General features: G+C 35.0%; 1 protein-coding gene across 1 annotated transcript; it reads right to left on the bottom strand.

Annotated features, from left to right (window-relative positions):
• Nucleotides 1-713: 713 nt before the first annotated feature.
• On the bottom strand, nucleotides 714-24,982 carry LOC132565699 (PAX-interacting protein 1-like). Its single transcript, XM_060230397.1, is given in 24 exon segments — nucleotides 714-1,825; nucleotides 2,114-2,189; nucleotides 2,837-2,971; nucleotides 3,701-3,801; nucleotides 4,921-5,089; nucleotides 5,977-6,076; nucleotides 6,735-6,841; nucleotides 7,032-7,075; nucleotides 8,225-8,267; nucleotides 8,270-8,324; nucleotides 8,356-8,460; nucleotides 10,352-10,473; nucleotides 11,319-11,453; nucleotides 14,937-15,032; nucleotides 15,620-15,711; nucleotides 15,834-15,981; nucleotides 16,226-16,309; nucleotides 16,664-16,858; nucleotides 20,489-20,944; nucleotides 21,289-21,402; nucleotides 21,737-21,797; nucleotides 22,686-22,729; nucleotides 22,994-23,131; nucleotides 24,819-24,982. Coding segments are annotated over 24 exon segments (2,799 nt in total). The 5' UTR covers nucleotides 24,915-24,982; the 3' UTR covers nucleotides 714-1,742.
• Nucleotides 24,983-25,144: the final 162 nt, after the last annotated feature.

Genomic DNA, 25,144 nt, shown 5'->3' on the forward strand with positions numbered 1-25,144 from the left:
GAAGAGGTCAGTTTCCTCTCCTAAGTTCAGTTCTAAAACAACAGAAATGCTGAAACACTCGCATGCAATGAAAACCTTTGCCAGACATGTTTCTTAATTCCAAAGATCACACAACCCCTGTAGTAACACCAAATATGGCTTTAATTACCATGGAAGGGCTACAATGTCGAATATTTGACTGATATGTTCCTGGCATGAAGTATAGCTTTTGGAAAAGAAAATGACCTTGACAAGAGGTCAAATTAGTTAGAAATCTTCAAACGACTTCTGAGCAACCAAAAAGCCTAATATCATGACATTTTGCTGGTATGTTCCTGGACTGAAGGTAACAAAGCTTGTGAAAAAGAAATGAACATATATTTAAGTTCACAAAAGGGTTAAGAATCATAATTGGCCTCATCGATTCCTGAGATGAAGCCCAGCTTGTTTGCAAAAGGAAATGCTCTTGAGCCATACTCAATGTCAAAGTAACCAATTTTTTTAATCTTCACAATCATTATCATTAACCAATACTTTGAATGTAAATGAAATATTAATGTATTTCTTAAAAGCACATAATACCAAGTGAACAATGCAGGCCCATTCAGCCTCTTTCGATACTTCATTTGTTAATCCAAGATGTTAAATTTGTATCGATGACACAGTACTAGGGGACTTTTGTTTTTGATGTGATAAAGGACAATGAACTACAAACATTTCTTACAAGTATTGTATATGTTTTTATTTATTTTTACTTTCATGATCTACATGCTCAGAACTACATGGGGTAGAAAAATTGAAAAAAAAAAAACAACAAACAAAAACATACAGATATATGCAAGTATACATACATAAACTCACTGCTATAAAAAAACCCACTGAAGGAGAATTACTTATCACCCTGTCTCTCCACCTCACACCTAACATACAACTTATCTCTGTCATCAATTAATACACAGCTCATCTCTGTTATCAATTAACACACAACTTATCTCTGTCATCAACTAACACACTGCTCATCTCTGTCATCAACTAACACACAGCTCATCTCTCATCTAAACTAGACCTTACCTTTCACATCAACTAACACACAGCTCATCTCTCATCTAAACTAGACCTTACCTTTCACATCAACTAACACACAGCTCATCTCTCATCTAAACTAGACCTCATCTTTCACATCAACTAACAAACACCCTATTACCAGAGTAAATATACCACTAGAAACAGACTTGTAGATTTGACACATGAATAAAGAATATAAACACACAACCTACTGTGCTATATTCCAATATGCAGGGTAACATATAATCCCTCTCAAATCATTTTTATTCCGAATCAAAAACATTTATTTTTCACTTAAGAACTTTTAACTAAATAATCTCAATTATCGTCCATTCAAACGGAATGTCTCACAAAATAATGTTTTTTCATCTTTTCAAAACTAAAACTTCCATCTCTAGCATATATATCCTCACATAAAATCTCTCTCATCTGTTCAAACTTGACTAGTTCAAAGCTTCACATTTCTCTCTATATAATTCTTGTCCATTCCTTCATAAAATAAAAAATGATATATGAAACACATCTCCACCAAACTATCCTGTTAAAACCCTGGTCATATGGATTCAGGCACACCGTGTCTCCACTACTGATCACTTCACTGGATCACAGAGCTGTACCTTCAGTCTTGCATGAAGAGTTTGTGACGGGGTTAGCTGCCTTGGATTGGTTTGTTTACGTCATTCTACTTCCAGGTTGTGTCAATGAACTTCAATTTGAAACATTCGAAAGTCTGTTTTCTGTCTGATCACTCCGGTAAGAATGAACTCTGCATTGTACATAGCTGTAAGTAAAGCATACAACAATAAAAAAATAGTTTTGCGAAAAAGATGATCTTAAAATCTCAAAATGTATATAGCGTAGATCATGAAAACTGAAAACTTCAAAATCTAAGGAGGAAAAGTTTGTAACAAGTGAATGAGAATTATACACTAACAAAATATAGTATCAGTAAGGTTTGTAGGGCAAGGTATGTCATTACTTTGTAGGTACAACTGTATGCTTGAATAGTGAAAAATTATCACAATAGAGGTTCTCATTCTAAACACATTATGGAAGTAGACTGTTTTACCTATGTTCTTCGCCAGTAAATCTCGACATAAATGCATGTCGTTTTCACAGGTAATAAGTATACATTTTGGATTTCCCTGAAACAAGAAAACATTTAACATTATTCATACACAAATTCAAATAGAACAAGATATAGATTTAACTAGGGAATAAAATTTTCAAGAAATATTTCATAATTAGGAACACGTAGATTATCAACAAAATATTGACAATATTGTGTAAACTTTCAAAACTATAGCCAGATAGATGAATATCCCTACCATTACAACATCGGGCACTACACATTGCAATGTATCATACATTACTAACTTACATCTGAATCAAGTAAAGGTACACTTATTCTAATACTACTCCACTTACACCATTCACTTAAGTATAAACCCCTGTACTCGTTAAAATTTTCTAGATACGGAAAAGCGAAATAATTTGATTTGTTCCAGGAAAAAACAAGTGACCAATCACAGGCTGATACGCTCCTTTTGAAGATTATAGAGGTGTGACTTCAGAGTCATTACAATATACTGTAATGTGACCCAAGATTTGTTTGATATACATCAAATCATCAAACCAGTCTTTTCGTCTTGGCCACAAGGTGTCATACATGGAACATTAAATTTTGCCATGACATGTTCCAGGGATGTAGAGAGTGAAAGTGATCATAACCCCTACAGTATACAGTAAGTATCTGAACAGGTAAAATAGTTTACAATATCAACAAACCGACCTGCTCATCCTTCATTGAGATAAAGGTTCGTAGTCCCGGCCTCCTCTTCACTACTTTGCCTCCTGCACTCTCCACAATATTGATGAGGTCACCAACAGGAGGATTCACACTTGGTGTAATGTAGAATGTCAATCCCTGATACATATCATAGAAATATTAATAATTGAAGTTGGATGTTTTTATCTTTACAGACTAATCTGCTATATACTGTTTATACAAGGTTCACACCAGTAGTCACAAATGTCACATTTTGTGATATAAAATTAAAATTTGCAATAAAATATTGAGATGGGCAATTTTTTTGATGATAAAAATATCACTGATAATTTTGTAAAATCTTGTTGCAAGTGAGCCTGTAGTCCATTCATGTATGTAATACGGGTAATACTGGTCATCAGACTGTCTCATCAAGGCGAACCCAATTAACTAATTAGTGCCATGTCACGACCACTAATCCACTCTGTGGCAGGTTCCAGCCAACAGTGTGTATATAGCAAACAATAGACTAAGCTTTGGGGACATACTAAAGATGATTAAAAAGAGTTATCACAAGCTTTGGTCTTTATTCATGTATTAATGCCTATGTAATAAATACAACTGCAATTGAAGTAAAAAGTACATTAGTTCTTACAGTTCTAATGCAATTACTTAATAGATATTTTACCTCTATCTCCACCAATATTGTAATGCTTGACAAACAGTAAATGGGACTAGTAATATAGTACCAACTCTACATATTAAATACTATACTAATTACAGGGTATAGGAAGTATTCAGCTGAACAAAATATAGTGTTATGTAGTTTTTTCTGAGGAACTGTCACTGAATACGGTAATATCAGTATTCCCTGATAGGAGACTGTACCTGGAATAGAGGTTTGACATGAGCCCGAGCTAGAGACTCCTGTAGACTACACTGCATTTCTTTCTCCGCCTTTAAATCTCTCAGCATATAGTTTGCCTCATCTGTAACATATTGTATACAAAAATTTAGATGCCCTGTAATCAACTTCACTTTAGTTAACATTAATCTGGAATAAATTCCCTGTAAAATCTGTCAGAGAATAGCTAAAGCATTCAGTGTTCTGATAAATTGTATTCCTAACAATAGGCAGAATAAAACGATCTCACTTTCAATCTCATTCATCACAGAGAGAGATGCCAGTTACTTTACTTAGGGACAAATTTCAATCCCAAGTTAAGTGTTTTAAATATCACAATGAACTAAATGTGTCAGATTTACACAAATGTCCCTGCTAGCAACCAACGTAAAGTTTGGAACTTTTTTTTATTTTGCAATATTTCTTTGGCTGGCAAATATAGCAGTTTCAGAAATTGTCAAAGAAAAGAGTCCTTAATAAATGTCAGACAAAATTGTAGTGAGGTATAACTTTGTGAAAAGGGGAGATTACAACTAAACCTGATATAGATTATGCACAACTACAATATCTATGGATAAATTGCTGTCAAATTTTGTTGAAATCCATTCTGTAATTTAGTAGAAGCTAATTCTATGATTAAATGACCGATATACAACTACATATCAAAGAATATTTCTATATCTGTATCAGTTAAAAAAGTAAATAAGTGGAAAAAGAATTAATGACGGAAAAATAAAATAATATACGTCCCCCTCCTCACCATGAAATGGAGAGAGCATACAAAAGAAATTTTACCTAAACTAAAATATAGGATCTGTAAATTATCCTTCTAATGTACACTGATAAAGAAAAAATAAAGGCAATTTTAATTACTATCCTGCACATATAAGGGTATGCCTAGTTTACAGATAACATGTATGTCTTAAGCTCTATGAACCAAATATCTTAGATCTTCACCACATGTTGTCTCAATCCCTTGCATGGCCAGGAACGCTAGCATTAGGGTACCGAGTATAGAAATCCATGATACATATTTCAGCAATGGTCATTTTATTCGTTGGTTGCCTTTGCAGGCATATGAATTTTGAACACAAAATTATTGAAAGACAGTTCTGTTCAAAAAACAATATATCTGTCTGTTTGAGTTATATCGACTTAAAGATTTTTTTTTTCCAATAAATAAAATGAATCTAATTTTACATACCCAGGAATCGATTCTGTTCCAGACTGTCCTCAATCCAGTTGCGCGTTACCACATATTTACAAACATTGATAGCAATGAAGAACTTCAGGGTGCGGGAAAAGGCTGGGGTTACAAGATGTGTACAATAACGAGGATTCTCTGTGATATTGGCACCCAGCTGCATAGCACTCTGTAAACATCAAAAATCATGTACATAGCCCTTTTTGCATATAAATCATCAAAAACGGGAACAATGAAATTACAGAACCAGCTTTTTTGTTTTTGTCCTATAATGAGATTACCAGGTAAGTTGAACACTTTGAAATCTTGTGTAAAATGTACAGTACTTTTGGTTATTCCACAAAATTAGAGCAACAATAACCTCAACCTTTAACTTCTGGGTCTGGAACTAATCCTAGTTCAGTAAGTAAGCATTGTATGAAGTTTGAGTTTGATTGGCCTAAGGGAACCAAAGTTATTGCACAATTTTCTATTTAGGGTAACAGTAATCTGAACCATGAACCCAGTGACCTGAAAGCATTCAAAAGCAAGCCATTTTAGTAAGGAAGCATTTTATGATGTTTGAGTTTGACAAAGCAAACTGGAGTTATCGCAAGGAAACTGATTTTTCTAGTTGCAGTAACAGTGACCTTGACTTTGACCTTCAAAGCTGAAAAGCAATCAACGAGCATTGTATGAAGTTTGAGTTTGATTGGCCAAATCAAAATTTGAGTTATTGCAAGGAAACTAATTATTCTATTTATAGGAACAGCGACTTGACCTTTGATGCTGAAAAGCAATCCCATGCAAGCACTTTCAATAAGGAAGCACAGTGTGCAGTTTGAGCTTGATCGGCCCAACGAAAATCAAGTTATCACACAGAAACAAAAGTGCTGACAGACAGACAGACGGACAGACGGATGGACACCGTGATTACTATAGGACACCCTCACTTTTGTACTGGGTCATATCAAACAAAAAATATGGTGCGACAGATTCTCATACTTCCTTTTTACATTATATCTGGCTCATTAATTATTAGAAATATTTGTAGTTTGTTAGAGAAAAAAGGCTCACAGATTGTAGTCGTCTAGCAATGCCGCGAGGAAACCCTGTGAACATGACTCTCGGCCCAGGTCTGTCTAGAATGGACTGGTCCTCTTTATTTAGATCCATTCTGAAAACAAATCAGACACTTTAAATATGTCTCAAACATCCACATTTATCCAGTCATGTAGTTTCCTTTGTTTCAGAACTTTCTATACAGTAATGGTGAATTCAATCCCATAGAAACTTTACATGTATTATATGGACAGTTTAATTAAACAAAAATTAAACAATTTAGAATCGTCAGCCCAGGTAAACACTGACAGAATAAAATATGTGGGAGGCTACCAGACTACCAGGAGAAGGAGGAAATATCTGGTAACTCTGTACAAATAAATGTGCAAATAGAAATCAAATCCACTGTGCCTCTTAAAACACCGAGAACATCATCAACTCCATCATCCAACTTATCAAGTATATTCATTATTATTTTTTTCCCACTTGAATAGTGAACACTTTCCATGTATGGAAAAGCATTCTCCTTGCTTTTGTCACAAAGATAGTGCAAATTCCTCTCTAGGCATCGTCAGTTGAATCAAATCAGTAAAAAATAAAGCATGTAGACTGACAACATGAAGGAGAAAGGTAAAAATGTCTTTGAAATCCTGAAATACTCGTTAAAGTCACCCCTACTTCAGTGTATCCCAGTACACCAAACCCCAACAGTAAGATTTGAAGTGATTCAAGAAAACAATTTATATCTGACCCTGTATAATACTGTTTATTACCTGGCTTTTTTAACAGGTGGTTCAGCTGCCTCAGGCTTTGGGATATGTACATTCTCCTGGCCAGATACTGCAGCAGGGCGGGACTTTGGCAGACCAGGTAAAAATCGCTGCAGAGAAGAACAAATTATGCCAGAAAAAAATCAAACAATCACTACAATTGACAAAGCACTAACTGTAACAGCCTATAAACCTTTAAGTTAATTCCAACCATACTTCATTTCCCATGGATCCATGGCAATTTCGTCCTGTCACAATACTGAACAGCATTATTTAATTGTACAACAGTGTTATACATACCTTCCATACTTCTTTCTGAATCTTCATAGGATTCCTCCAACCAACTGTAAAAGTTCATTAATATCAATCACAGTTTTGATTATGAGTTGTACATTCATAAATTCATTATCAACATTAAAAGCATGTCCCACATTCTCCGCAAAGTTAATTTATAACTTTAGTCTGATCCCTAATTTCTACAATGTAAGCTGATCAATTAAATCTACACACATTTGTTTCTACTATTACAATCCACCTCCTTGTGTTCCATTGTTTTCTATAATGTATTGAAACCTTTCCAAACTAATTCCATGTGCCACGTCAATTGGACACAATTTTCTCTCACTCTGGTCAGGAGTATCCCTGGGTGATGCTGTGGTTGCTAGGGATGGGATTAATAGAATCTTTCACTCCTGAACTGAAACATTTTCCTCGTGGGTTGAGATCCCCCCATCTCACTACCAACATCCATAAATCTCTAGATTGGTATCAATAGCAGTATTACTCTTCTGAATCACTAAATGACTAATCCATAAACATATCAAGATTAAGTTAACGAGGATCAAATGATGGAACAGAGTACTTGTATTAGTTCTGTAGAAGATTAAGTTAACGAGGATCAAATGATGGAACAGAGTACTTGTATTAGTTCTGTAGAAGATTAAGTTAACGAGGATCAAATGATGGAACAGAGTACTTGTATTAGTTCTGTAGAAGATTAAGTTAACGAGGATCAAATGATGGAACAGAGTACTTGTATTAGTTCTGTAGAAGATTAAGTTAACGAGGATCAAATGATGGAACAGATGGAACAGAGTACTTGTATTAGTTCTGTAGAAGATTAAGTTAACGAGGATCAAATGATGGAACAGAGTACTTGTATTAGTTCTGTAGAAGATTAAGTTAACGAGGATCAAATGATGGAACAGAGTACTTGTATTAGTTCTGTAGAAGATTAAGTTAACGAGGATCAAATGATGGAACAGAGTACTTGTATTAGTTCTGTAGAAGATTAAGTTAACGAGGATCAAATGATGGAACAGAGTACTTGTATTAGTTCTGTAGAAGATTAAGTTAACGAGGATCAAATGATGGAACAGAGTACTTGTATTAGTTCTGTAGAAGATTAAGTTAACGAGGATCAAATGATGGAACAGAGTACTTGTATTAGTTCTGTTGCCCTCACATATCTCATAAGTCTATCCAAATCTTACCTAATAAATGTCCAATACGACTTGTATCCAGCTGTAGAAGATTAAGTTAACGAGGATCAAATGATGGACAGTTTGTAGAAGATAACGAGGATTGATAGGATAACGAGGATTGATAACAGAGTACTTGTATTAGTTTCAGAGCATCCAAGTTACCGAGAACTAGATCACTGAGCCACTGAGCATTCACTACAGGTAAGTGCCATTCCTTGGCTTTTTCATACTTTTCTCCTTCTGGTCTGCAAGCAATACAAGGTGCATACACTACAGTATTCAATAAATAATACTTCATAAAATATTCCATGAATTAATCGTGTAAAAAGTATCAATATACTGTGAAATCATTAATTTTGTTGGGGGGTTATTTTCCTTCTTTGTGAGTACTACTAATCAACAAAAGGCATCTACCATGAAATGTTAAAATTGGTATTAGTAGACTTATTGAGTGTAATCCATTGACGACATCAAGTGTCCATAAAAAAGTAATTTACTGAAAAACGATGAATATTGAACCTCATGGAAAGATATAATTTTACAGTTATATCTAATGTATCACTGTTTCTAATATATCAATGCGAGATCAGCTGGTTAGTGGTACCAACTGGTACAGTAACATCTAATGTATCACTGTTTCTAATATATCAATGTGAGATCAGCTGGTTAGTGGTACCAACTGGTACAGTAACATCTAATGTATCACTGTTTCTAATATATCAATGTGAGATCAGCTGGTTAGTGGTACCAGCTGGTTAGTGATACCAGCTGGTACAGTAACATCTAATGTATCACTGTTTCTAATATATCAATGCGAGATCAGCTGGTTAGTGATACCAGCTGGTACAGTAACATCTGATGTATCACTGTTTCTAATATATCAATGTGAGACCAGCTGATTAGTGGTACCAGCTGGTACAGTAATATCTAATGTATCACTGTTTCTAATATATCAATGTGAGACCAGCTGGTTAGTGGTACCAGCTGGTACAGTAACATCTAATGTATCACTGTTTCTAATATATCAATGGGAGATCAGCTGGTTAGTGATACCAGCTGGTACAGTAACATCTAATGTATCACTGTTTCTAATATATCAATGGGAGATCAGCTGGTTAGTGGTACCAGCTGGTTAGTGATACCAGCTGGTACAGTAATATCTAATGTATCACTGTTTCTAATATATCAATGTGAGATCAGCTGGTTAGTGGTACCAGCTGGTACAGTAACATCTAATGTATCACTGTTTCTAATATATCAATGTGAGATCAGCTGGTTAGTGGTACCAGCTGGTACAGTAACATCTAATGTATCACAGTTTCTAATATATCAATGTGAGATCAGCTGGTTAGTGGTACCAGCTGGTACAGTAACATCTAATGTATCACTGTTTCTAATATATCAATGTGAGATCAGCTGGTTAGTGGTACCAGCTGGTACAGTAACATCTGATGTATCACTGTTTCTAATATATCAATGTGAGATCAGCTGGTTAGTGGTACCAGCTGGTACAGTAACATCTAATGTATCACTGTTTCTAATATATCAATGCGAGATCAGCTGGTTAGTGATACCAGCTGGTACAGTAACATCTGATGTATCACTGTTTCTAATATATCAATGTGAGATCAGCTGGTTAGTGGTACCAGCTGGTTAGTGGTACCAGCTGGTTAGTGGTACCAGCTGGTTAGTGGTCATATGAAAACACGTTTTTTGGAATAATGAATACCAGTACCCAGTTCTGCACAAGTTTTTGAAGCTTAAGTGACAACAAGCATCTTGGAATCCCTGAAGTGAGTCAACATATTTAATATACCTTTCATTTTTGTGTTGATCTGTAAAACATCAATACAAAATCAGAGCAAAATGTCTACAGTTCAACACTGTCTAATTTTACTTGATTCCACCTCATTAAACAAAGTTCATACTCAAACCTTGTCAAAACCTTAATTCATGCCTGTTTATTTCTTTGCTGGGATTATTGCCCTTTGGACAGACTGGTAAATTTTTAAGGTGGGGTCTCCATGAAGTATATGGAGGCTACCTTGCTGACTAAACAATAGGCCCAGTACCTAAATCGTGAATTGACTAACCCTGCCCTTGTAATGTGATGTGTGAGTACCTGATCATACTTACCTCTTACAGACGAGTACAGAGTTTGAATGAGTCATATAACCAGTGTATTTAGCTCCGATGGCATTGATCATCTGTTTGATACGCATTCTCTCATCCCCCTCAAAGTTTGTCACACAGATAATCTGCCAAACAGATAACAATACAGTTCAAATCTTTAAACATGGATTTCACTTTCATGCGTAATGTCTGGGGAAATTACTGTTAAAAGCAGAAAGGAACATCAGATAAAAAATCACAACATTTTCTTCATGTTGGTAATGTAAACAGAATAGAAGTCCTTATAACACACCATGTAGAAGATTAGAGTGTGATGTTTTGGTGACTACACAGTCACCTTCATCTTGTAACACAACCAGTAGAAGATTAGAGTGTGATGTTTTGTTGACTACACGGTCACCTTCATCTTATAACACAACAAGTAGAAGATAGAGTGTGACGTTTTGTTGACTACACACGGTCACCTTCATCTTATAACACAACCAGTAGAAGATCAGAGTGTGACGTTTCGATGACTACACGGTCATCTTCATCTTATAACACACCCAGTAGAAGACTAGAGTGTGAGGTTTTGATGACTACAAGGTCACCTTCATCCTAAAACACACCCAGTAGAAGATTACAGAATGATGTTTCCATAACTATACATCCACTCTCAGCAGACAAATGACCAGTGTTGAGCATACTAGCACTGACAAATGTAGTGAACCAGATGGTAAGGAAATTTTTCTAGCTGTACTACAATATTTTCGACCTAAGTATTTATAGGATTACAGTATAGCTGCAAAAGTTAGTTGATTCCTTACCATCTTGTACAATACGTAAGTCAGTACTAGCACGGTTGTGTTATAAGAACTTCTATCAGATCAGTAATTTAGCCCTAAATAACTGTCACAATAAATATTAGTATAGTTAAGACAAAGGAATTTGGTATTCTGATAGGGGGATCATGTGGACTGTTGTCATTTACCTGGTTTGAGCAGGGTTTCACGTCAGCGAAGATAAGTGGAATATGCAAGGCCTGCCATGGAGGAAGCATCCTCTTACGTAGAAGTACATCATTCAGCCAGTAAGCTGTCACAACACGTCGCTGGTCCTTCAAACCCTGAACATGGCAATCAATTCATGTTAAACACTGTTAAAATATGTAAAATTTGTGTGGAGGCCAGCTTTTTGTTTTGTATATCACCACTAGTTAAATATTTCATCATTAACAAATCTTCAAAATATCCAAAATTTTCACATGGCACTGCAATGAAACATCTATTTACTATTACAAGGGTCACGTAAATTTTTAGATGTTAGGTGTTTCAAACATTCAATCTTCTCTGAAATACTGGTTTCCGACTTATTCAATTCCTCTTCTTTCTCCTGTGACCGCTTTCTCATACAATGGGATTATGTTATTAATGCTATTTGTCCACTCTCCTAAGCCTTATCTGCTAAATTATCACCTTTACTCAAAACATTTATATATGTTTTTAGTCTCATTTAAGTTCTTCTATTTCTTCTAGTACATTCTTTCTCTTGTGAGACTGTTCCACTGACATTTGTTTTTTTGTCATTCCTCATTAAGATACCTATATGTCTGCCTTGTACTCCCTGCTGTTACAATTAAGATACCTATATGTCTGCCTTGTACTCCCTGCTGTTACAATTAAGATACCTATATGTCTGTCTTCACTCCCTGCTGTTACAATTAAGATACCTTCACTCCCTGCTGTTACAATTAAGATACCTATATGTCTGTCTTCACTCCCTGCTGTTACAATTAAGATACCTATATGTCTGTCTTGCACTCTCTGCTGTTACAATTAAGATACCTATATGTCTGTTTTGTACTCCCTGCTGTTACAATTAAGATACCTATATGTCTGCCTTGTACTCCCTGCTGTTACAATTAAGATACCTATATGTCTGTCTTGCACTCTCTGCTGTTACAATTAAGATACCTATATGTCTGTCTTCACTCCCTGCTGTTACAATTAAGATACCTATATGTCTGTCTTCACTCCCTGCTGTTACAATTAAGATACCTATATGTCTGCCTTGTACTCCCTGCTGTTACAATTAAGATACCTATATGTCTGCCTTGCACTCTCTGCTGTTACAATTAAGATACCTATATGTCTGTTTTGCACTCTCTGCTGTTACAATTAAGATACCTATATGTCTGCCTTGTACTCCCTGCTGCTACAATTAAGATACCTATATGTCTGCCTTGTACTCCCTGCTGCTACAATTAAGATACCTATATGTCTGCCTTGCACTCCCTGCTGCTACTATTAAGATACCTATATGTCTGCCTTGCACTCCCTACTGCTACTATTAAGATACCTATATGTCTGTTTTGTACTCCCTGCTGCTACAATTAAGATACCTATATGTCTGTTTTGCACTCCCTGCTGCTACAATTAAGATACCTATATGTCTGCCTTGCACTCCCTGCTGCTACTATTAAGATACCTATATGTCTGCCTTGCACTCCCTGCTGTTACAATTAAGATACATATATGTCTGTCTTGCACTCTCTGCTGCTACTATTAAGATACCTATATGTCTGTCTTGCACTCCCTGCTGCTACAATTAAGATACCTATATGTCTGCCTTGCACTCCCTGCTGCTATATATGTCTGCCTTGCACTCCCTACTGCTACTATTAAGATACCTATATGTCTGTTTTGTACTCCCTGCTGCTACAATTAAGATACCTATATGTCTGTTTTGTACTCCCTGCTGCTACAATTAAGATACCTATATGTCTGCCTTGCACTCCCTGCTGCTACTATTAAGATACCTATATGTCTGCCTTGCACTCCCTGCTGTTACAATTAAGATACATATATGTCTGTCTTGCACTCTCTGCTGCTACAATAAAGATACCTATATGTCTGCCTTGCACTCCCTGCTGTTACAATTAAGATACCTATATGTCTGTTTTGCACTCCCTGCTGCTACAATTAAGATACCTATATGTCTGTCTTGCACTCTCTGCTGCTACAATAAAGATACCTATATGTCTGTCTTCACTCCCTATTGTTACAATTGAGATACCTATATGTCTGTCTTCACTCCCTGCTGTTACAATTAAGATACCTATATGTCTGTTTTGCACTCCCTGCTGTTACAATTGAGATACCTATATGTCTGTCTTCACTCCCTATTGTTACAATTAAGATACCTATATGTCTGTCTTCACTCCCTATTGTTACAATTGAGATACTATATGTCTGTCTTCACTCCCTATTGTTACAATTAAGATACCCATATGTCTGCCTTACACTCCCTACAGCTACTATTAAGATACCTATATGTCTGTCTTGCACTCCCTGCTGTTACAATTAAGATACCTATATGTCTGTTTTGTACTCCCTGCTGTTACAATTAAGATACCTATATGTCTGTTTTGTACTCCCTGCTGTTACAATTAAGATACCTATATGTCTGTTTTGTACTCCCTGCTGTTACAATTAAGATACCTATATGTCTGTTTTGTACTCCCTGCTGTTACAATTAAGATACCTATATGTCTGCCTTGCACTCCCTATTGTTACAATTAAGATACCTATATGTCTGCCTTGCACTCTCTGCTGTTACAATTAAGATACCTATATGTCTGCCTTGCACTCCCTGCTGTTACAATTAACTTATGTGTAATAGGAATATTCATAATTCCTCCACAGCATGTCACATAACCATAGATTATGCATTGTACTACCAGGTTCCTTTGTGTCAGAACAGTACTTTCCACTTCTTTATTTAAAGATAAACCTCATTCAACAGTAACTTGACCATGCAATATGATGCAGCATTTTCACAACAGATAACACTCCATCATATTTAAAATCAGATATATAATAAAAAGTCTGTCATTTTGTTTACTGAATTTTTCTAGCTTCTCTCTAGACACAGTGTTTCACTTCACTTTCTTTTTTTCTATATTCGTACTTATAACTGTTTATTTAAATAAAAAGGTGTTGTTAATGTATAAAAATATAAATATTTCTGTTTAACTGTCATGCCATGCTGAGACATGTATCCAGTTAACAACCAACGACAATAGGGTCAATCTTCCATGCACAATGTCTTTGTTCATAGAAATACAGTTGAGTATTTCATTTGATCCCATCGACTTCAACTTTGAGTCAGATGACTAAACCTTTGCTCTATTTCCCCTCGAATGAGTCCCTCCTATCCCAAGGAGCATAAACCCATCATTCATACAAAACTGATTTCGTTTCACCAATGAAGGATCACACCAAATTTGGGCAAAATTCAATCATTCCTACAGAAGATATTGAATTTCCTCTATTCTAAATAAGGTCAATATCCCATCAGTTGTTCACAACTAGTAGTGGTAGAAAAAGTCCTTTAGACCAGGTGAGCTAAAAACCTGCTTACACTGAAGAAAACTCCATGATAAGAATACAGTATAAAATAACTACAATTTAAGGGCTTTTCAAGAACTTTCATTCACTTTCAAGGTTTTTTTTATGCTCAGTCATCTTCAAGAGTTTTTGAAAACAGATATCAAATTCAAGGGTTTTTGAAGACCCCTGTATTATCATAATTTGCTACAATCACTCACCAGTGCAAACACGTCACTGTGTTGGTTGGCACACAAGATATGAGTCACACGATTGGAATAAGCCGGATCCACCTGGCCACCATGCTGTCCAATCACCTGTCATCACAGAATCACAATTTAAAATTGATAATGAACTTTGATACCTAGAAATATTATGCATTAAATTTAAATTGAAACAAAAAAAAAAATCCCAGCATATCTAATAGGAGAATGGACATCAAAAATTGATGGACTGCAGTTGAAGATGAGTCTTAAACAAGATGGCAACCAAATCAATCTACCAGTGTAACCTCCCATTGGATGCCAGTTCAAAATATTTACAATAATGTCGGTCCCTACATTAAGTTTTATGAGGATAACATACATCATAATGTCTGAATATATCAGACTTTTCTGGTGGGTATATTTGATATCAGATTCAGTACAATCATTTAAAGTTTAAATGCTAGTGATCATTCGGGTAATGTTTGATGAAGATGAGCAATTTCTGTCAAAACATAGAAAACTTCACAGCAAAATCCTGTAACAATACTGTAGACATGGTTATTTTCACAGTGAAGATATTTCACTTTTCCTCAGTAAAATTTCAGGACACATTCTCTAGTCAATGTCATATTCATGACATATGAAATTTGGTTTTTCAGATTCACTGTACATTGAATGTAAGTGCACAGATTACAAACCTTTTTCCAGTTGTCAATCTGATCTGGACCCACAATCTTTTGGTAATCAGTTATGTAGAAGATACATCCCAGCAAACACATGTCGGCAGGCACTACAATATAAGTGGTTACACTAATATTATATTCACAAGGATGTAAGGATATTTTATCCACAGTATGACAGAATTATAAATTGCCCGATTTAAGACAGTAACGTTTTCTAAATGTACATTACCATTGTCTGTAGGGTCATGACCCCAATATGTTGGCATCAGTGGTGACTGGGATGGGTGTTGACCTTTCTGTGACCCTGTGGCTGATCCATATCGTGGAGGAGGATGACGGTGTGGCACATTCATATTCAGGCCAAGAATTTGATTAATCTATCAACATAGAAAATTCAAAATTTAATTTCATTATTTGAACTTAAACTTATTTCTTGTTTTATTTTTTAGGATTTTGTTAACAAGTCCATTACATACCACAATTTAGTTTACAATATCTCTAGTACCTCTGGGGAATCAATTATCCTGAATAAGTCTTTTGGTGACACATAATTTGCTTTTACTAACTACTATTGTTTAAATTAACTATATTTTTCAGGAAGAAACCTGATTGTAGACCTACCTTGTTTGTGTTTGGACGTGGTCCAGGTGATGGGTGTTGTGGGCCTGCATTGGTGATGTTTCGTAACGTTCGCTGTGGTTGATTCTGTTGGAGTAAAAAAATTGCTATGTTTACGATGCCTGATCACATTTTTTTTCAGAATTTAAAGTATAAATTTGGTTTTGCAACTCAGACAAAAGGGCTGTTTTAAATGACTACACATTATGGGAGAGAGGTAATTTAAATGGCTAGTACATGGCTTTCAGATCATGCTAAATACTGATATCAACTTTCCAGCATGGAGAAACTATTTATTGATCCAACAAGGAACACAATGATGGATGTAACAAGGTGACAATAGTTTATCCTGTCCCTTCCAGTCAGATGACCTAACCATCCGCAAGATTTTTAACTACATAATGGTCCTCATATCAAAATAGAGTGTTTCTGAAATCTCACCCCTTGTTGATTCTGCATCCCCATGGGGTCATGCCCAGGGAAGGGAGACAACCCTGGGCCTGGCATGCCTACATAACTGCCCAATCCTGCCTGTTGCATTTGGTGAGGAGAAGGCATGCTTATACCACCAGGCATGGCAGGGTGTGGCTTCCCTGGAGATTTAGGAGAGTGAATGGCTCGTGGTTGTCCTCCAGCCTGTGTCAATATATGTTTGTTATAATGAATATCATGGATTACATATATACACAGGGGAACACACCATGCTCATACTTCTACAGCAGGGGAATTTTCATGCTCAACTATTAGTTAACTTTAGCATTCAGTCTGGTCTTATATATCAGGTTTCAAAATAACTCAAAATTAACTTCAAATAATATGTCTCATTCTGTATAATTGGTCTGAAAATTCTACAGTAACAAGTAATTTTTACAAAACTTAAATTTATGTTGCAATGTAAACAAATATATATGTAATTCTGATGGAAATATTGCAGTGGTGAGATGTTACATAAAGCAGATTTTACACTTTTTACTGACAGATAAATACTGACTTACTGATACATAGTTTTGTCTTTAATAGCATACATATAAGGACAAAATAACACTAAATTATTAATGGGCAGTATTGAGGAGTTTCAATGGATAAAACCAAATTATCCCAGTTACCAAACAACGTAACAAAAATCATTATATTCATTATGAGATAATGTAAAGTTCTTTCAGAGGATGTCTGGCTCCATGGTCAACAGGTGGAGAAAATGGTGATAATATTAAAATACACATTCAGTCTTGTGACAACTACCTCCTCTGCCGGTCTAATCTCACCATAGAGAGTAAAGGCCTGAACACAGGGTTGATAATATCTGACCAATATGGTCATGATTACTACTGTATAGCATGGATTATAGAATACAGATTAGGCAATGGAAGAGCTATTCCATTCAAATATATCCCTCCACTAAATGGGAATTTGTATTTTTTAAAGAAATAGCTCTCACATCTGATCTATATAACTGGTGAGATAAGTTTTGACAAATTGTCTGAAATCCAAGCAGAGGAGATTAGTTAACAGGACTGGCATACAACAACCATAAATTGAAGGTCACAAAGAAAATCATCAAAGTGTTCACACAAAAACTTTAAAGTGAAATAATTTATTTTAATTAAGATTTAACAAGGCATGTTATCATTATTTGAAAGTTTAATTTAGCATTCATCTCAAATAAGTATTAACAATACGTGTTATCAGCATTTTAAATTTTATTGTTTAGTAAATATTATCTTCAGAAATGAACTAGCTGAAATACCAGCAATTAAGGCTTTGATATAATTATTGTGTTTGAAAATTTCGGTAAATTTGATTAGAAAAAGCTGATGATTGTTGCAGATCTGTGAAAACATGCATATACTGATGTTCTGAGTGAAGGACGTAAATATGAGTGTACAAATGATTATTATGGTACACTTTTGTTAAAAGTCATTCTTACTACGTATGTCTGATAGAGCTAGTAACAAAAACACCACTCACAGATAGTATGATAGCAGTTCATGTTTGGAATCACTTCAAAACATTCTAAAAGCTTCCATCATATCTGCTATGAGACCCCATATTATTATTTTTTTTGTGTCATCTTATGATATCTGTTATCTGAATGTACTGTTACATTAGATATGGAAAATTGAAAGATACACACACACAATACAGAAAAAAATCTAGAAAACAAGTCATAATTTAGCACAATACTTCAAGTGTGAAAAATGCTAAATATGTTTACACGATGTAACTAGCCTTTGATATCATAACTGGCAAAAATACAGTAGTCTACAACATTTATCTCTTACAGCAGTCTTTCACTGGTATAAGAAGCAAATGTATTTTTATGTCCTATTACAGATTTCACTACTAGACTATAAAAACATTGGGGTTATCGAAGGGATCATCCGTCGTTTATTGTGGAATATACATACTTGGCATTAAGCCTGTTCTTAAACAATATATGGCAGAAATCAGGCTTGGATGATTATTCTAGAGGTAAGAACTTGCTTATTACACTGATGTTATTTCTACATCAGTTTGATTTTACCCATTACGTCCAATAAAATTTTCTGTTATAAAAGCATGTTTGATGTGTATAAATACTTTCAATAACAGCATTAGTACTTGACTTTCTTTAGATTCAATTACTGGGACTTTCATTAGATTCAATTACTGGGACTTTCATATCAACAAAATGGTTGAGACTTTTAAAGAAAAAAAATTGAATCAAAATGTTCAAAATCTTCACAATGGCTAAACAATTAAGAGCCCGGTCAATTTTTGTTTCATTACAAACCATGCTAGCTAGGAATATCTGGTTAAAGAAACAACTGTTTACATCTGTTTAAAAATACACGTAATAATAATTTCAGCATGTGTGTTTGAAGGAGACAGTGAACAGATTGTAAGTTCAATCAATTGAAATTTGATAAAAAGGCAGTTGAAATACTGATTGCAGTTGACACACTGGTAGAGAAAAGGATTACTATCAGGAAATACTACAGATTACAGAGTCCGCCACCAAGAAGCTGCCTGCACCAGAAAGCCAAGGTTGTTTTAATGTGAGCTAAACATATTGTTTAATATTCTTGGAGGTAAAGGTTTGTTGTATATGCTATTTTAAACAGTTATTTTGCATTCTTTCGCTGTAATACGATTTCTGTATGTTTATGATAAAAACCATTTGAAATAACAAGAAGTTACTAATTCTAATTGAAAAATGAAAGACTTACTGAATATCTTTAAAAGATGTGCACACATTCCTGTCAAGCTGCCAGATATTAGACAGGCCTGACTTAAGTGCAGATATTCTTTGTGGAATAAATGTTTATATACAAACACATACATGTTTTGTGTGCATTAGTGAGGACGTTTTGTGAAGAAATATTATTGAGAATAAATAAAAAGTACTTTTAATATTGATAATGTGTTATTAAAATGCATTCTGATGAAAGTAAAAATAAATCTTGTCAAATATTATTATGACCACACACTTACCTCACTGTTGTATGTTAGGTAATCAACCTTGTACAAGTTATACTGAAGGCTCAAGTTTTCAGATTAAAAGACAATCATTTATTTCTATCTGAGAGAGACATGGTTTCAAATCTTTAATAAACTGATAACATGAACAGTATTTTTGAGACATTGAAGAGAATGATTATTTAGTCAACAGGATATTGCAGTAAAAAGCAGGCTAATTTCTAAATGTTACCACTTTACCTAGTACCTCAGTACACATCCTATTAGCAGAAAAAGTGATGCTAGAAAGACTTTGAAACAGAAAGAATACTAAAGCTGACTTAAAACAATGTTTGACATATATTTCTGATTAAATTCTATTAAATAAAAGCTTTTTCATAGTTAGTATATTATATATGTCATAAAAAGAAACAAGAAGTTTAGTCTGAAAGAAAGCAATTAAAGAGATTTATACATTGGCACTCAGCCATATAGCTGTTAAATGATATTGGAATATAGTATAGATAAGATGGAAGTTTAAAATCAGATCAGAACAGATTTAATTTTAAAATCAGAACATCTAAAACTTAAGTTTAAAGTCACTGTGAGATTTAGTAGCACTTCTATATCACTTATTTTATCATAATGAGAATTTAGATTTTGATTAAATCATTGCTTTCATGTATACATATGATGGAATCAAACAGCTTCTAAAATGAGTTGAATAATTTGCAGGTTTGACATCCTAACAATGTATTGTTCAAGTTGACCCTGTATTTGATTATGAAGCATGCAATGTGCAAGCAGAGAAGCTGCAAGCAAGCAAACCTGTATGCGATTGTTGACCATGCGAGCCAATGCCTCTTTAGCACTAGGTGTAGGTGGCCTTGACCCTGCTCCTGACTCCTCCCCTGACACGCGTCGCTCTAAAGCAGCCATGGCGGACTGCTGGAAGGGGGTGTTCACCTGATTTCCGGGCGACCGTGCAGTCATCTCCCCACGTTGCCGAGGATGGTTCCCATGGTTACCCATCATGTGTAGATACTGATTTTGCATCATCTGGTCATTGATATCCATGGCCTCAGGAAACATGACTGGTGGTGGGGAAGGCTCCCGTGGGGGTGGAGGAGGTGGCGTTGGGGACTTTGGGCGTGGATACTCAATTAATTCCGGGTCATAAATCGTCTCATCAAGCCTCTCTCCCTTGCTGATGCTATCAGTGACCCAGTCAGGAGTGACAATCTTCATATCAGATACATGCAAGGAGGCAGCTCGGTACTTTTCCTAAGGAAAAAATATAACAGCAACATCAAAATGTTTTTGTATTCTATTGTTAAAACAAGATATTACATTCACAACATTCCTTAACATCAAGTTTTCAATTTTACAAAAACAGATATTATCATATACGTTAGCAAAACTTTTAATTTCTTTCAATATCAACCAGTCATGAAATGAATGAAAGAAATCACGTCATAGACTTCGAACTGGATAAACTACTCCCCTTTAAAAAAAGGGGCAAACTTATGGTAATGCTTATGACATTATTAGAAATGAAAATTCTGATGAAGTGACAACAGTGTGAAACACTGAGGTACAGAATTACGCCTAATAGAAATTGTCCCTACACTCTCAGTGTTGTAGGTGATGAGATGGGTACAACTCTGGTCTAGGTTCTGTTGACATCGACCTCCATAGTAGGTCACCATACCCCACAGTGCCTTGGCATCATCTGGCTCCAACTGAAACAGAGCATTCAGTGTATATAATTAACCTACAAAGACAAACAACACTGCAAACTTAACATAACTAACTCAGCATAAAGTATATACATAAGTCTTTTTGTAAAGTTGTTAATATTTACAAAAAATTAATTTTGCCATCAAACAGAGCAGTCTAGCCAATGTGGTTTAAGGTGCCAGTTTCTGAAAACGAGGTCTATAAAAAAAAACCCACCTTTCTGAGGCTTTAAGTTTTTAATGTGTGCAATCACTGCCATGCAAATTTTAAATGTTTGCAAGTATGAACATTTGCAATTCTGCTGATGTAATTATAAAGAGGTTTGACAGGTCTTACCTGTGAGGAACAAGCTACCACTCCAGATAACAAACGTCCTTCTGGTGCAAATATTTCAATACTAATGGCAAGCTAAGGAGTTAGCAAACAAGAATCAATACGAAGATGTAGTAATAACAAATATATTTTCACTAATTGATTTGACCAGATGAAAAGATGAGAGCTGCATAAGCAAATCTCATCTTACACATTACTACTGAAATTTTACCAGTACTGTAAATTTTGCCACCCAGTATTGTTCAGATATTTGGCTTGGTCAAATTATGTGTCTCCTGATCAGAACACAACCTTGTTTTCACAAGGTGTGCTCAATGAACTAAAGAGAGAAGATGTGATCTGAAAAAAATAATTACTGGGTAGACACTCATTTACTCTTGACACCTTGACTATAATCTGTCATAATTGTTGGAGCTGACAAACCTAGGATGGAAATGCTGCTGAGTTACATAAATATCTGCATTTGTCTGGTTACTCACAGCAACTAATTTACTATGTTCCATAATTCATCAAGATAAAACTTACAAATTAAACATGGAAAGATCTTTTAATTCTTTGTATTTGCATTGTTTTGATAGCATCATACACAAATCATCTTCTATATGGGAAGGCATTGACCAATACATGGGCCCAAGTCTGAGCATGAACTTTCATGAAAATGCCTTGTTCTTGTATACAGCCCACATCACATGTTCGAAAAACAAATATTAAAAAAAAAAAAAAAAAAAACTGCATTATATGTGCACATTTATGATATGTCTAGACTTTTAAATATGTTAATATGTAAGTTGACACATCTTATATGAAATTATACATCAAAACTTAGTACTATACAGGAAACTAACGAAAATAAAGGAAGATAGTGTTAGTGACACAGGTATAATGATAATAATGTTTATCATTCAATACTAATTTATTTAAATTTCCTTTTTTATTGGAATGGAAAGGATACGGAAGTCTTTTCTTGCATTTCACAGACAAGGTCACCCACTGGCTCTGCAAAAAAGAAATCAGATTCTGATATATTTCACAACTCATCCCTTACAATAAAATACCAAAAAATATATTTTTTGCATTTTTAAAAAAGAAATCAATTGCAAAGTTTGAAGAAGGAAAATGGGTATCTATATATTGTACAGTGCTGTAAAACTTTTAAAAAGTACACAAAATATTAAACCCCTCCCCCACTTTTCCTTCTGTTAGACCTCACTTTTACAAGTCAAGCATGGCATCAAAATACTTTTTGATTATTAAACCCACCGTGACCACTGGGAGTTCAAAGAGTTCCTTGGCTTCTGAGTAGTCATCCTGTGTGTGATCATCAGCAATGACATGGCTCACCATCTGACTCAAATAGGTGTCTCGCTTAGCTCCTCCAGCATTCAAAAGAGCAAGTACCTAAACAATATTGATTAAGTGGTGTGTAAATTCCAGTTCGATAAACACATAACTCTAAACTCTCGACACTCCAGGTGTTATGATCATTTTCACTCTCTGCACCCCTAGAACATGTCATGGCAAAACTGAAGGCACACGCAAATTAATTTGACTAGTTCCAGGAGAAAACTGATCAATCACAAACTGATACACCACTTTCGAAGATTATAGAGTAGCTTTACCAAACTTCAAAGCCATTAGAAGATACTGTTATGTGACCTAGAGATTTGTTGATGTATCGGTACATCAAAGGATCAAACTTGTGTTTTTGGTTTTGTCCATCAGGTGTCGCTCATAGAACCTTCAATTTTGCCATGATATGTGTAATAGATACATAATGAGCACGAGTAATGCATCGGATATATTACACAAGTTCGAAGCGTGATATATCCGATACATTACGAGTGTCAATTATGTATCTGTTTTATCCAGTGACCACCAAGGTTTTCTCATCCACATGCCAATCAGAGAGAACCATGCGATATTTTAGATGTCACATATGTGATATCTGAAATATCACATGGTATGGGATTTATCACCAGGAAAAGATCAATGAAAAATCAAGGCGTCATTGGATAATCCAGGGGTGCAGAGAGCAAAAGTGATTGCAACTCCTTGCGTATTGAGGATAAACTCTTAGTAGTCTTTGTATTAAAAAAGAATGTGGGATATGGCGATGAAGGTTTTTTTTATCTTAAGTGATAATGTATTGAGACATATATATTAGTATCAAAGTGCAAGCAGAAGAGAACAACTTCATCTAGTTAGTGCATGTGTTCATTAGAAAGTCAAAAATATGGGTAGCAACAAAAATCTCATTTTTTGCAATAGTTTGGATATCAATAATATTAAACCCAAGGGTCTTAAGATCATTACAAGTGTGAAATACTCTTCCTGTTACTATGCAAAATTTTCACCAAAACACACAATTTCTTCTAAAATATAATGACCAAAGTGATAATATTTACCTATTTACTGATATTTGTAAAAGCTAGAGTAGGATTGGGTAATTCTAGGTAATATTTTGTTAGCATTGGGTGGTATTGTGTAATATCTATTTAGTATTGGGTAGCATTTAGAGTAGCTCAAGCAGCCCCAAAGGTACTACTTGCTAACAAGCCCTAAAGATAACACATGTAAAGAGAAAAGGTGAAAAATTTCACACATGCTTTTAGTCTTGAAGTTGTGACAGGGAAGCGGAATTCACAGTAATACTTTTCTAGATAAACTTGGAAAAACAAAACCCCATGAACTAGTTAGTAACTCAATATGTACACTATTCAAGGAAGAAAGAGTTCCTTAAACATAAGGTTAAATGATTAGTTATCTTTTAAATATTTTGTCACTGTTGTTTGCCACAATGAAATACACAAGTTAAAATACTACGTTCGCTACAAATGGTTTGTCGTTATCCATATTTCAGTATTGGAGAGTATATTGTTGTATTAGGTAACGCCATGCGATATTATTCACAAGAACATTCATTTTCTGCTAAAAGTATCATTATCAAAGTTGAATTATGTATTTATTCACTGATATTTGTTAAAACTAGAGAAGTATTGTGTAGTTTCTGGAAATAGTTATTCAATATTGGGTAGGTCGGTAATATTTAGACGTGCCCAACAGTTGTCTTTGGTTTCCGAAATACCTGTTGGTCGATATCGCCGACCACGTAATACGTCACATCTTTAAAAAGATCCTCTGGGATCTTTTCATCTTCCTTTTTCTCTGCATCAGCAGTCATTTTGACTTATTCACAAATCAAAATGCAGTGTTTCTGTGCTCTCATCGTATCTAATCTTGCAAGATGTCGCTTTCCCGCTAAGTGATCGGTCAAGGTTATCTTTCAAGAGACACTGACGTGTTTGTATCGGAGGAAGCAAAACGTGAAATAATATGCAAGCGTATTTAAAACCGCGACTGATTATGTTTACAATTTGAGCATTGTCGTAAACAAAGACATGAAAATTATAA

The sequence above is a fragment of the Ylistrum balloti genome, unplaced genomic scaffold, assembly GCF_031769215.1.
Source record: "Ylistrum balloti isolate Yb309-2 unplaced genomic scaffold, AGI_CSIRO_Ybal_v1 Utg369730, whole genome shotgun sequence".
NCBI classification, from domain to species: Eukaryota; Metazoa; Mollusca; class Bivalvia; order Pectinida; family Pectinidae; genus Ylistrum; species Ylistrum balloti.